This window comes from Euprymna scolopes, chromosome 12, assembly GCF_053919585.1.
Source record: "Euprymna scolopes isolate OS-2025 chromosome 12, ASM5391958v1, whole genome shotgun sequence".
In the NCBI taxonomy this organism is placed as follows: Eukaryota; Metazoa; Mollusca; class Cephalopoda; order Sepiida; family Sepiolidae; genus Euprymna; species Euprymna scolopes.
Window position 1 is genome coordinate 145,742,576 of NC_136493.1, and position 13,769 is coordinate 145,756,344.

The 13,769-nt window shown below is 32.9% G+C and overlaps 1 protein-coding gene across 1 annotated transcript in view; it reads left to right on the plus strand.

The window, feature by feature from the left end:
* The window catches only part of LOC145291527 (uncharacterized), a 1,250,821-nt gene that overhangs the window by 414,662 nt on the left and 822,390 nt on the right, over positions 1-13,769 (plus strand). Inside the window, exons 20-22 of the mRNA XM_080137518.1 lie at positions 1,521-1,570; positions 5,526-5,870; positions 11,707-11,912. Coding sequence (XP_079993644.1) covers positions 1,521-1,570; positions 5,526-5,870; positions 11,707-11,912 — 601 coding nt within the window. The remainder of the gene's footprint in view (positions 1-1,520; positions 1,571-5,525; positions 5,871-11,706; positions 11,913-13,769) is intronic.

A 13,769-nucleotide genomic window follows, 5' to 3' on the forward strand; every position in this document is an offset into this window, starting at 1 on the left:
GTGTGCCACTTTCACTTAGGATGTTGGCAACCTTCATGTGGTCCCTCTCATAAGTACCCAATGTTTTTCTAGAAAGGATTCTAACAAGAAATTTCACAATGTTTTCTACATCAATCTGTCTAATTTATTGTTAACGTTATTATTGAATTAAAATAATGTTAATAATGATACAGTTTTTTAAGTAATAAATACCAGGGTCAGTACTATCAATAAAAACAACTAAAAAAAAGCTTCTTCTTCCGTAAACATAATCGTCATTATCAGTTAAATATTCTTTTCAAATTTTTTTTTTAATTATTTGTCTTCTTTATTTATATAAAATGTTAGCAATTTAATGTTTTTTAACCAATAAATATATCTTATTGCAGTAAAAATAATTCTTCAAGTCAATAAAACGAATATCACTTTTTGAAAAGTTTTTGTCAACAGAGCAATATAACTTTATTTGTGAACAATTTTTTTTTTTTACATAGGAGTCATCATATCAAGGCCTGGAGGCCACTTGAGGATAAGGATTAATGAGTGTACAGTGGTAAATGGGATAATATCGTAGTAATCGTTCGTAATTTGGTAAATTGGATTACTTAAGGGGAACGACTCATCAAGAATTTGAAAATGGATAAAGTCGGATTTTTTTTTATCTCGACGTTATCAAATTAAGCGCTCTATGTATTGACCGGACGAGTTCATTTTTTAAATGTGTGAAAGGTGATAACGTATGCACGCACATAAAGAACCTTAGCATATTACTAGACTACCCATGACCCGTTAGGTCAGTATATATTAACTATGGAATTAATGTATGAGCGTGACACTTTTGACGTAAAGAAAATAGTTTTTTGTGACGTAACAGAAACATTCCTATGAAAGTATATTAAAATGAAAAAAGAATATAGATACATTTCTATGAGTCGTTCTGTTTATAATTGTTTATTCTTGAAAAAAAAACTTACAGCCATTGAATTATAAGTGATTTGCCATACTTATAGGTAAATGTGCACTGAACAAATACCATAATACTTAAAGTTAAATTCAAATTTTGAAATATCTTTTAATTTAAACGTGAAAAAAATAAAAAATAAAAAATTGGGTTGCTGAAAACGTACACAGTAAAACAATACATTGCAAAATAGTAGATTTATTTGTAAGAAAATTGCGTTAAAATAACTTAAACGTAATACGGAAATGAACGATGTAAAAAAAAAATGCAGAAAGAATTAACAATTGTTTATTTGGATATTTTAAAACGCAAAAAAAAAAAAAAAAATTAGGCCGAGGAGGCGTAGTAGTAGTAATAAGAGGAGGAAGAGGAGGCGTAGTAGTAGTTGTAAAGAGGAGAAGTAATAGTAGTAGCAGAGGAGGCGTAGTAGTAGTAGTAGTAGTAGTAGTAGTAGTAGAAGGAGGATAGTGCGCAAGCAAACAACCAAGAACGACAGAGTTTTAGTATTATAATATAGATTATGTGGACGTTGTTTTATGTTGATATATTTGTTTTTTTGTTGTTTTTTTTCAAATTACAGAGTGTGTACAAATGCAACATGGATTGATGAAGATGTGAAAGATTGTCCCGGTAAGAAACACATTCAATTCATTAAACCATACAAGCAATGTAATGATATGCTGTAAAGTATTAATTAAATAGTTTGTGTGTGTGTGGGGGGGGGTGAATATGAAAAGAAAAAAAGCGGATATACCAAAGCAATTAATCACATTAACTCATATGCTGTGATTTTTAAGATTTTGTCTTTATTATTAAAAGAAATAGATACACACACACGTGTGTGAACGTATATATATATATATATATATATATATATATATATATATATATATATATAACGTTCACGAGTTCTGCTCGTTTGAACACTCGAAACTCTCTACTGACTCTGCCCGAATTTAGCCTTATAAATTGGTAATTCCCTTCATTCCCCTGGCAATCGTGAGTGGCCCGGAAGTAAAGGCTTAACAAATGGAGTCAAATGTGGCTTCGTTGCTAATGAGTGTGGAAGCATAAATTAGTGTCTGTTGGTATAAACAAATGCATATATATATATATATATATATATATATATATATATATATATATATATATATATATATATACACACACCAACTACTAATAATTAAGTACAACAATAATTGCACACAGATTAAAATTACTAGACGCAACATTAATAAAAAAAATACAACCTAATATTAACAAAATAGCATTTAATACAGGTACCAACATATTAAACATATTTAACAATTAAAAAAAATAAAATAAAAAATAAAACCAATATATAATTACAACAAATAATAGAATCAACCACACTCCTTCTTTATAGTTCTTCCTTTGTCAAACAACTTGGAAAAAATATAAAAACAAGCGAACAAAAAAAATAAAATAAGTAAATATTATTCCTAATTACTAGCACTCGAAAAAGAAATGGCTGACATAATATTATCCAGTTCCAAAATACATAATTTAACAGCAGATAACAAAGGAATTGTTCATCAAATCCAAAAAATTGCCAGAAAAATTCAGAAATGGAAAATTTCGTCGTATTTATGCTTGAATACACACACACACACACTAGTGGGCCGCCTGGCGTTACCCGGTCGTAAAATACGCAAAAATATTATATTTTAATTAATACAAAAACTGATAATGTGCATACGAGTATTGTTTTTTTCTAAACCGTTCACTTCTTTAAGTAAAAAAGGAAAAAATACTCTAGCTGAGATCGAAACCAAAACCTAAAGACAGTGAGTCAAGTACGATAAGTATTAGACAAGCGAGACGCGATCTTTAAAAAGTGTTTTCAAACCTACTTATTCTTAAAAAGTTATGTGAACTATTCACGCATACACATGCATGAAACAACAAACATAAAAATCCGACGACTCCCACATACCAATTTTCCAATTTTGACCCCTTAGTAGACATTTTCCGGATGAAAATGGATTAAAGTTTTCCATATGTCTGAATATCCTATATACCAAATTTCAAGTCTGTAGATCCAAAAATCGTTTAGTAAACAGGTTTAGAAGTGTCCTCACGCATTCACACACATTCTCATTTTTATAGATATACTAGCAGTTCAGCCTGGCTTTGCTTGGACCTATGTACTGTTTGTAACTTGCCCTTTGTGTGAATACCCTTTACTTCAAGTTTCATGTTTAAACCAAAAATTGTCTGAGTAATTTGATGTACCAAATTACTCAGACAATTTTTACCACAGAGGTAATTTTTTTTAACTTTGACCCCAATTTGACCCCTTAACTTTTATTGTTTTAGTCTCAAATCAAAATAAAAAATTTGGCTCATATCCAAGTTATCTACATCTAAAATTTCAAGTGTTTCGACCCAATATTGGCCGGTAGTTTGGTAGAATCTGCAAGGGTCAACTCTTTCATCTTTGACTTTTGACAGCGGAATTTTCGCCCTAAAACTGATTAAAATGCTTGCCACGTGTCTTAATACCTGTTATGTAAAATTTCAAATATTTAGACCCAAAATTCGCTAAGTAGTTTCATAGAGAGCGCAAAGGTAAAATCTTTTGAACTTTGACCCCTTGGCAGCTCAAGTTTTCGACCAAACCCGATTAAAAACCTTGTTCTATATCTGAATACACTTTATGTAAAATTTAAAATGTTCAGACCAGAAATTGGTTATTTGGTAGAGACTGCAGAGGTCAATTTTTTTTTAAACTTTGATCTCAATTTTGACTCCTTAACATTTATTGTTTTGGGCTCAAATCAAATTAAAAAGTTTGACCCATGTCCAAGTAACCTACATTTAAAATTTCAAGTGTTTAGACCCAAAATTGGCAGAGGAGCTTGGTAGAGTTTTCAAAGGTCAAATCGTTGAACTTAGACCCCTTAACAGCGAAATTTCTGGTCGAAAACCGATCACATCGATTTTCCCAAATCTCAGTACCCTGTATATCAAATTTCGAGTCTGTAGACATGGAATTGACAGAGTTATTGCATAGGGAAATGTACACACAGATACACAGAAACGTTCACTTTTCTAGATATATAGATAGATAGATGTATATATACATACCTTTGGATGGTAAAAGATATATACTTTATGTATATATTCAATAAAGCTGTTTTTTTTTTTTTTAAATTGCCAGATTTATTTAAGCTCAATAAAATGAATTACACTTTTAGAGCATATATATCATTTGTTAACAATTCTAGAGTATTGGAATTGTTTACAAATATATATATATAATTTGTAAACAATTCCAATACTCCAGAATTAACAAATTACTCTTTATTTGTTTTTACATAAGCAGTAATATGTTGCTACAGTCATGAGCATGTTTCGGTCAGCTAGTTACCAGCAACTAGAGATCTCTTCAGGCGATACAGCTTATACGAAAGCAAAGTTCGCAACGAAAATATCAGGTCTTCTTCGTCACAGGAAGTTAATATCAGAAGGTTTCGTTAAATGTTGTGAAAAATAAGATTTGGTTACTTAACCTCTGGAAAACAATAACCTCAGATTATATATTGTTATTGTTATTTTTATTATTATTATTATTTTTATTATTATTATTATTGTTATTTTTATTATTATTGTTATTTTTGTTATTATTGTTATTATTGATATTTTCCTTATTATTGTTATTTTTATTATCATTATTGTTAGTTTTATTATTATTACTATAATTATTGTTATTTTTATTATTATTATTTTTATTTTTATTTTATTATTATTGTTATTTTATTATTGTTATTATTTTTATTATTATTTTTATTGTTATTATTTTTATTGTTATTTTTATTGTTATTATTTTTATTGTTATTTTTGTTGTTATTATTATTGTACAGTTTAAACTAAATCATTCTATCAATTTTTGTTGTTTATTGAAGTTAGAAATTAATAGAACGCCTGTGGTGCTCACTTTATTAGCTGTGTGTTTACACTAAAGTGCCAGAGTTAAAAGGAGGGGAGAAAAAACTATTTCTTTTTCCTTGTGTGACGTCGTTGAAGTGTTCTTATAAAAATACAAACTAGCAGAACCTGTGGAAATTCCATGGTAGTTGAAAATTTTTAAAACACATTATAAATAAAATGAATATAAATAAAAATAAAATGAATATAAATAAAATAAAACAAATAACGATGAATTTAAAACAAATTTTTAACCTTTTATAGCTAAAAAGAATCGATTTAAAAAAATGTAGATTTTTTTGCAACAGTCTTCTCAACATGACATTTTTTTTTAATTATAAAATAGCCATTTTGAAACAGTAAACAGACAGCCATGTTTGTTTTTTAAGTTTTGAAGAGTAAATGGATTTAATGATTTTTAACTGATAAAAAGCGACTATAAAGGGAGATAATTTGTTTCTCATTAATTAATGTTTATGATGTGTTTTTTGTGACACTGGACATATGGACAAGTAAATTAATATTTAGATAACTTATCTGCTTATAAGGGAGATTAATCATAATTGTTTTTGCTTTTTGTTTACACAAAATAAACAAGAAAACCCGTGTGATAGCAGTATGCATTCTTTTCCAGGCACATGTTGGGTATCCGGAGATCCACATTTCCGCTCATTTGATGGCAAATATTTCTCCTTTCAAGGAGACTGCGCTTATGTGATGGCCCAGTCAGTCAATGATAAAACTTTCTCTATCATTATTCGCAATGTGAAATGTGGACTGACTGGTGTGACTTGCACGAAAGAAGTTACTCTCCACCTCAAGGGCAACGTCATTCACATGATGTTAGACAAGACCCCAACGATAAACGGCATTGATATCCCAAGTGATGGTTATGATGCAACAAATGTGATGATTAGAAAATCTGGATTTTTCCTCACTGTTTTTACAAAATTTGGTTTGACAGTGCAATGGGATTTTGGTGAGTATCTTATATTCATTATATAGCACTTCAGCATTATACGGACGGTGCCATTGCCAGTAGTAGTGTTGTCCTCGACGTTCATACATCTAAACAATATGATATAAATGTGGGAGTGCCTCAGGGGTTTATCCTTGGACCTCTATTGTTCCTAATATTTATTAATGACCTCCCCAACAAAACTGCCTCTGAGATGGGTATATATGCTGATGACACCACACTCTATAACAGGCATGACAGGAAAACAAATGAACACATATCTAAAGAAATGGCAAAAACACTAGAGGATGACCTCCAATCTGTAGTGGAATGGGGACAAAAATGGATGGTCACATTTAATGCCGCCAAGACTAAACTGATTTCCTTTAATAATTACAAGAAACCTTCTCTGCCACCAATAGCAATGGCCAGTGACTCTTTATCTGAGAGTACATCTTTCAAACTCCTTGGCCTAATGTTCACAGGAAACATTGAAAGCATTGCCAGGGTCGCTGCAAAGAAGATAAGCTCTCTCTACCGTGCTAGAAAACTACTAACACCTGAAAGTATCCTGTACCTCTATAAGGCAACCATTCGCCCATGTATGGAGTATTGCTGTCACATTTGGGCTGGTGCATCTGCTACTAGTCTCTTGTTCCTAGACAAGGTTCAAAAGAGAGTCGCCAATCTGATAGGCCCTGAACTGGCATCTAAGCTTCAGCCTCTGTCCCATCGACGAAACGTTGCATCCCACTGACTGTTCTACAAGTATTTTAATGGTGAATGCTCTGACGATCTGCAGACACTCGTGCCCCCACGATGTAGACACCCTCGATAAACCCGACAGGCAACTAAATCCCACCCCCATGCAGTAGAGATCCCTAGATGTAAAAGATCTTTCTACTCCAGAAGTTTCTTCCCCAGAACCGCTAGACTCTGGAATTCCATTCCAGACCCCTGCTTCCCCAACTGTACTGACATGCAGAAGTTCAAGTGTAATGTGAACCGACATCTTGCTGCCCAAATCCCAATATAGTGCCCCAGTAGTTGCTCCCCCTGATAGTAGCCCCCTACACTAAAGTGGCAATGTGCCTTGTTTGGGGTGAAAATGTAAAAAAAAAAAGACGATAACTCCAATATTTGAAAACCAAAACATTTAATATATCAATATATAACTGTAAAGAAAACTGCACAAGAAAATATAATTTTAATAAAACAACTTTTTATTTAAAGCGACGTTGGGTCCCCTCCACCGCCTCCGAAATATTTTTTGAATTAAAGTAAAATTGAATTTTTCTCTATTTAATAATTTAAATGAAACATTTTTCAAATTAAAGCAACATTGGATTTTAATCATTTATTTATTTATTTTTTTTTTTTTCGGAACATTTTTTAATTAAAGTAACATTGTTACGATAATAAAATACAGTTTTAATTTTTTTTTTGTGGCACCTATTGAAGGGTCAAAAAAGTTATATATATTATAGTTTTAATTTTAAACAATTTGAATGAAATGAATGAACTTGGTCGATTTATTAAGTTGAAGCGCAACCTGGCGACAGTTTAGACGATGTTCCAATATTATGTATGCATCTCTCTCTCTCTCTCTCTCTCTCTCTCTCTCTCTCTCTCTCTCTCTCTCTCTCTCTCTCTCAGCCTTCCCAAATAATCACCCATCTAGTACTGGCCAGGCTCATCGTTGCTTAACTTCGGTGATCTGGCAAGAACCTTTGTGTGAACGTGATTATACCGTATATTTTATTTTATGCAAGCGTTCAATTCCGGCCTAACGGTCCCTCTCATCAATGTTGATAAAATCCTACCCATAATGACGTTAAGAAGTCTCGGAGACAAGAGCTACAGCAGATATAGCTGACGTTATATCAACCCTTTAGATTAAAGGGGATGTGCTTTTCATTTTATCGTTTATTCCCTCGGGGAGCTGGTTGCTGTACCAGGATGTAACTCCAGTTCCAGAAACATCCCCACAAAACCCGAGTAACTCTTTCTGGCAAACGATAGTGGTATACTTGAAAAACAATCCAATCTAATATGTCCCGCTTTGTCAACTAGGTTCCAACCACTGTCCCATCGCCACAATGTTGTATCCTTATGCCTGTTTTACAAGTATTTTAATGGAATGTGCTCTGATAAACTCATTGTGTTGAGCCCCTTTGATGTACATATCCCTGATAAACCTGCTTAGACACAAAATCACACCTCTTCACTGTTGAGGTCTCTAAATGCCAGAACGTTTTCTACTCTAATAGCTTCTTCCTTCGACCAACTGGACTGTGGAATTCCCTTCCTGCTCTGCTTCCCTGACTCTATTGATATGCAGAAGTTTAAATGTAACATAAACCAACATCTTGTTAATCTTTCTTGGGCATGGTTCCAATTAGTAGTTCTTTGCATCCAAATGTTGATATGCCTTGTTTGGAGTGAAAGTGAGTAAAAAAAAAAAACACTTAAACACTACAGAGATGTGACAGGGACTGGAGCTTGGCAGACCGTTTGAAAGGTATAAGGTTATGAATGTTTTATTTTTGTACTGTCCAAAAGGAGAGAGGGGGGGCGAGTGGTTGGTGAATCAGCCTAGATTTGACAGCAATAATTTTGTTGAGATCTGCTACTTCTGTCACTGCTATTCTCAACTTACAAAAACCAAACCATCAATCGTGGCAAGGTTCTGCCAACCCAGATAATAAGTTATTAATTAATACCACAATGTTGTCGCTTCTTTCCAGCTAGGCAGACATATTACCACAATTACGCATCAAAGTTAAATATCTATAAATTCCAGGTAGGAAAAATTGGTAATTATATCTTTAGCTATAAAAATGTGTTGGAAAATATTCCAGGGTAAAACTAAGTTGATCATTACCAACACTTCCCTCCCCCTCCTTAGAAAAAGCAAAATTGAATACTATGCTATATCGGTTATCATTAGCGTATACATCCATTACATTGATTAAGGAACAGCTGGCAAAAAACTACTTTCAAGTGGGCACTGTCAGTATCACTAATTATGGTGATTCTGACATCATCCACAGCCTGGAAACGTAACAGCAGATGACATTGTTTAAATAATATAATATTGTTGAAGAGAAATACAGAAAATTTGAATTAAAAAACTATGTATTACATCATGCATAATGGTTGGAGTGTTCACTAATATGCCAAGAGACTGGAGTTCAATTCTTGGTCGAGTTATACCAAAGATTAAAAAAAAAGAAAAAAATAGTATTTGATGCCTTCTTGGTAAACACCAACAGTGATCTTGTTGTTTTAACAGCATCAGCGACCACGGTTCTCCAAATTGTAGAACCATGATAATCTCGAAAAGACAAGTAAAGACGGTAGTTTCCCGTTGCTTTCCATCTTGATTGGGGGAGGGGGATGCATCTCCGCCAGTGAATTAAACGTACCACGAGATACCAACTTGAAATTTTCTACGACTCTGTGTGGTACATACAACACCTAGCCTTCCCAAAATGTCACACATCTGATACTAGCCAGGCTCATCGTTGTTTAACTTTGGTAATCTGGTGAGTACTAGTGTGAATGTGATTGTGCTATACACTTGCTAAACAATCATTATTATAAGATGAGGATCAAGATTAAGTGGAGTAATCCAGGAAAAAGCGTGGCGTCCTCCCTTACATCTTGGTGTAGTAGCCAATGAAATGGGAGCCTTCTAGTCGCCCTTGACTATGGTCGATCCATTTATTTATTTTTATAACATTTGTTAAGCATGGCTCTCTTGTCTGCTTTGCCATGTTTAATTGTCCAGCAAAATCGACAACAGAAACCGGAAGTCCAAAATATTATACAATCTTGACTATCGCCCACCTATCACTTTACTACTAAAAAAAAAAAAAAACGTAAAAGTCACTTTAATTTGCATAAATAAGAATTTTAACACCAAATCTTGTGAGATTTTTAAAGCCAACTAGCCCCACCCCTAAAAATATATAAGAAATTTTGGTTGCATATTTAGGTACGCATTTTACCGTGTGTGAATGTATTTTAGTGTGTACCTTATTTCATCTTACTAACCAACAAATCCTTACAACTGTCAACCAAGGGAAGAGTCTATGAGGCATGTGTACAGTCTGCTGAGTGAGAGTTGAAAAGAGAAAAGTTCTTTGAGAATGATACGATGAATGAAGATAGGCTTAGATGTGATGACCTGAAAAGAAGATCAAATCCAGGCAGTATAGGAAGATGAGGGCAGAACAAAGAATTCGTTGATATGGTCATCTCGAAAGAATGAATGAGAGTTCTTGGATTAATAAATACATAACAGTTGAGGTAACAGGGTAAGTTGGCAGGGGATGATCAAGGAAAACATGGGAGGAAGTTATGACGATGGACGGACTTGAGAGAAAGAAGGATAAATAAATACCTGGCTAAAGATAACTTAGTTTATTGAAAGTTAATTTTTCAGCATGTAAAATGGACGTCAAAGCAAGGAGGAGGAGGAGGAGGAGGAGGATGAATGAATGAAATAAAAAGCAAGAACGAGCAAAACTCATACAATTCAAGGACACTGGTAACTTGCTCAGAGTCAGTTCTCCTGACTTAACTGAACCGAACAAAAAAGTTCATATGTGAACAAAATGAATTTTACTGTTTTGAGTTTACTGTGGCATAAACGACAATTACATAGGAGAGAGGTCATAGATATAGAATCTTTAAAAAAATATGTTGATGGAAGCTTAAAACAATGCTCTATTTGAAGTTATCCAAAGAGTTACCGGAAGTTGCCTAGATCGCCTACATCCTTGTGCAGCTTCTCATGGAACATTGAAAATCTCATTTGTGTTTTTTTTCTTTTGTTACAACAGTGTTTATCTTATCATCAACGATTTTATATTTCCAACAATTGAATATGCAAATTAAATATGCTAGACTTTCTGTTTGTTTTTCTTGTTCATTTTTTTGTTGAACTCCTATTTGTTTTTCTTCAATTTTTCTTTTCTCTTTTTTCTATAGCACCTAGTTGTTTTTCTTCATTCTTTTCCTTTTTTGCTGGGCTCCTCGTTGTTTTTCATTTTTTTCTTCTTTTTCTATGACACCTAGTTGCTTTTCATTTTTTTTTTTTCATTTTTTGTTGTTGAGTACCTAGCTACTTTTTCTCAATTGTTTCTTTGTTTTTCTTTAGCACCTAGTTTTTTTTTCCTTTTTCTGTTGAGCACCTTATGTTTTTTTAAATATTTTTAAAAAAATTTTTCTGCAGCATTTAGTTGTTAAAAAATTATCTCCATTATTTGATTGTTTATCAAGTCGGAGACAAGAATTTTTTCGTGCTTTTCTAAAATGCAACACAACTATTCAATAATGATGAGATCTGTATGCTGTTGTGTCCAGATAAAATGTTTAACTTGATCAGAAGTAACAACTTTAGCTGTGAAAATTAGTATATCATCTTGAAAAATAACATTCTTTTCCGGAAATATTTCCAAAATCATAGATTAAATTTAATCCCATAATATGCAATGGTTTTAATTATAAATTACCACCATAAATGGAAATTATTGGAATGGGGAATTTTTCATGATATAACCTTCAGATCCTCACAGATTCTCTCATTCATTTAGCAATTATAGAGGAGAATTTAAATCTTTCTTTTGATTGTCTTCAAATGCATACTCGATCCGTGCGCGGAAATAAAGTAAATTATGGCAGGTCCAAGAAAATAATATTCTATCACGTTTTGGGGATAAAAATTGTTAATTCAAAACGATTCAATTTTATGCGAAACATAAATCCTTTTTTAAATAAGATAAATAAATTACATAGAAAATTGTTTAGGTTTTTTTTATTTGTGAAATGATTTTCCTTTACATTTCAGGCACAAGGATTTACATCCATTTGAAAGATTCGTGGAAGAATAAAGTTCAAGGATTGTGTGGGAATTATGATGGTAAAATGGACAATGACTTTAGATCTAAGCAGAAATCTTTGGAAATGAAACCATCATCATTTGCTCATACTTGGAGGGTTTATGATTGTCCTTTTAGTGACAAACTTGACTCAGAAAATTATGATCCATGTGAGGTATGAATAGATTGTTTTTTATTCAATGTTACATTGTGACGTGCCAGAATATTTGCTTTGTTAATAAGAATATCTCTTAATTAAAATGTATCTTTCTTTATTTAAAGGAAAATAAGCTTCGAACAGAAATGATTTTTTTTTTTACCTGGAAGTCACATTTTGTCAACGTACGAAGGCCACTCGAGGATAAATGTTAATAAGTGTATGGTAGTCATCAGTTAAACAGCGTAGTAATTGTTAGTGGGAATTTGGTATAATTTGATTATTTAAGAGGACGGCTCAGCAAGAATTGGTTTGCATAGAACTTGAAGACGACTATATTGTAGCCAACTAGAAAGCAGGCCAGTGGAACAGAGTTCCATAGGCGGGCAGTTCTAGGAAAGAAACTTTGTTCGTGGAATCCCTGTTAAGATTTAGGCACGAGTAGTGTGCATATGGAATGAGGTGATAAGAGAGTAAACAAACTATGTAGAAATATTAACAAAACAAAAATATACTTGAAGTGTTAATTTTTTTTCTGATATTTCGATATTATGTGTCTTATTAATAGTCTAGTTTAATCTCACAAAAAAAAAAATTATAATACAAACATGGGAACTTTCAAATATTTTTAATTATCACTCAAAATATACGAACCAAAACTAACCATCCGTTGATACCTAATTCTAATATTCTACTTTTCCCTCTTTTTATTTTCCTGTTTCTTGCCTTTTCCTCTCTGTTTTATATCTTGACTAGCCTGGGTGCCCGGCGTTGCCCGGGTGTTTGGAGGTGTGTGTTGAGCAAAGAAAAAAAGAGTGATAGTAGGTAGGCAGGCAGGCAGGCTCGCACCCGTACCGCGAAGGAGGAAAAGAACGTGCAAAAAAAAAAAAAGAAAAAAAGTGATGTCTTTGCTGTTGTGTTCATCGCCAAACCGAAAGTCGCGAAGGTTTAAATTAAGGCTAGTCAATCGAAAAGAGGGGATGACTTTTGAAAATATCGGCGAAAAAAGCGACCCCTCCCTGTAGAAAAGTGCCCAGTTGAGGGTGAAGGAATTAATGTTTTTAGCCAATTTTTCGATATTTGTTGTCCGAAGTGTAAAGCTTTAAAACGATACCGATTTTGTGAAAATCTGTCGCCTTTGTTGAAAGTTTTAGGCATACATACACACATTTAAACAGACAGGTGGGATTTATATTATTGATTATTCCCCCACCCTCACACTATTTTCACATGACTGGACCTTCTACTACCACAAACTCTCAGCCTAATCAATATCTTATTCCTACTTCCCCAAACATTTATCCAACAACTCGCTTTTGCACTTTCACTGACTTGTTGTTCATATTCAAGCAAACATTGTGACATGATTAAATATTAGCTTTATTAATATAATCTTCCTTTGATTGAAGTTATATATAAATATATATATATATATCGTAAGCCTATGTTTTCAAGTCTTTACACTCTCTAGGACTCTTTTTATCCCAATAAACGGAATATTAATTTAAGACCCTTACACATACGGCCTTAATAATTTGCTCAAAGCCCTATCTGGATGATGAGATTAACTTTATCACTAAGACTCTGTGTAACAATGGTTATCGTTTGGATATCGTAAAGTCTACTATAAAAAAAAATAAAGTTTTTCATTTTAAAAGTACAGAAACTTCTGTAGATGTTTTTCACTTACTTTGGCTAGGTAACATTAGCGATCGTTTTGCCAAGCAAATTTTACTGGCTGTTCAACAGTGTTATTTTGTATCGAATCATGGTATTATATTTTCCACAAGACCTATGCTGTTTTCTATCCGAAATGATGTCCACCCGCTTATCATAATAATTCTATTGTCTATTTAAATGTAGTTGTGGAATTCC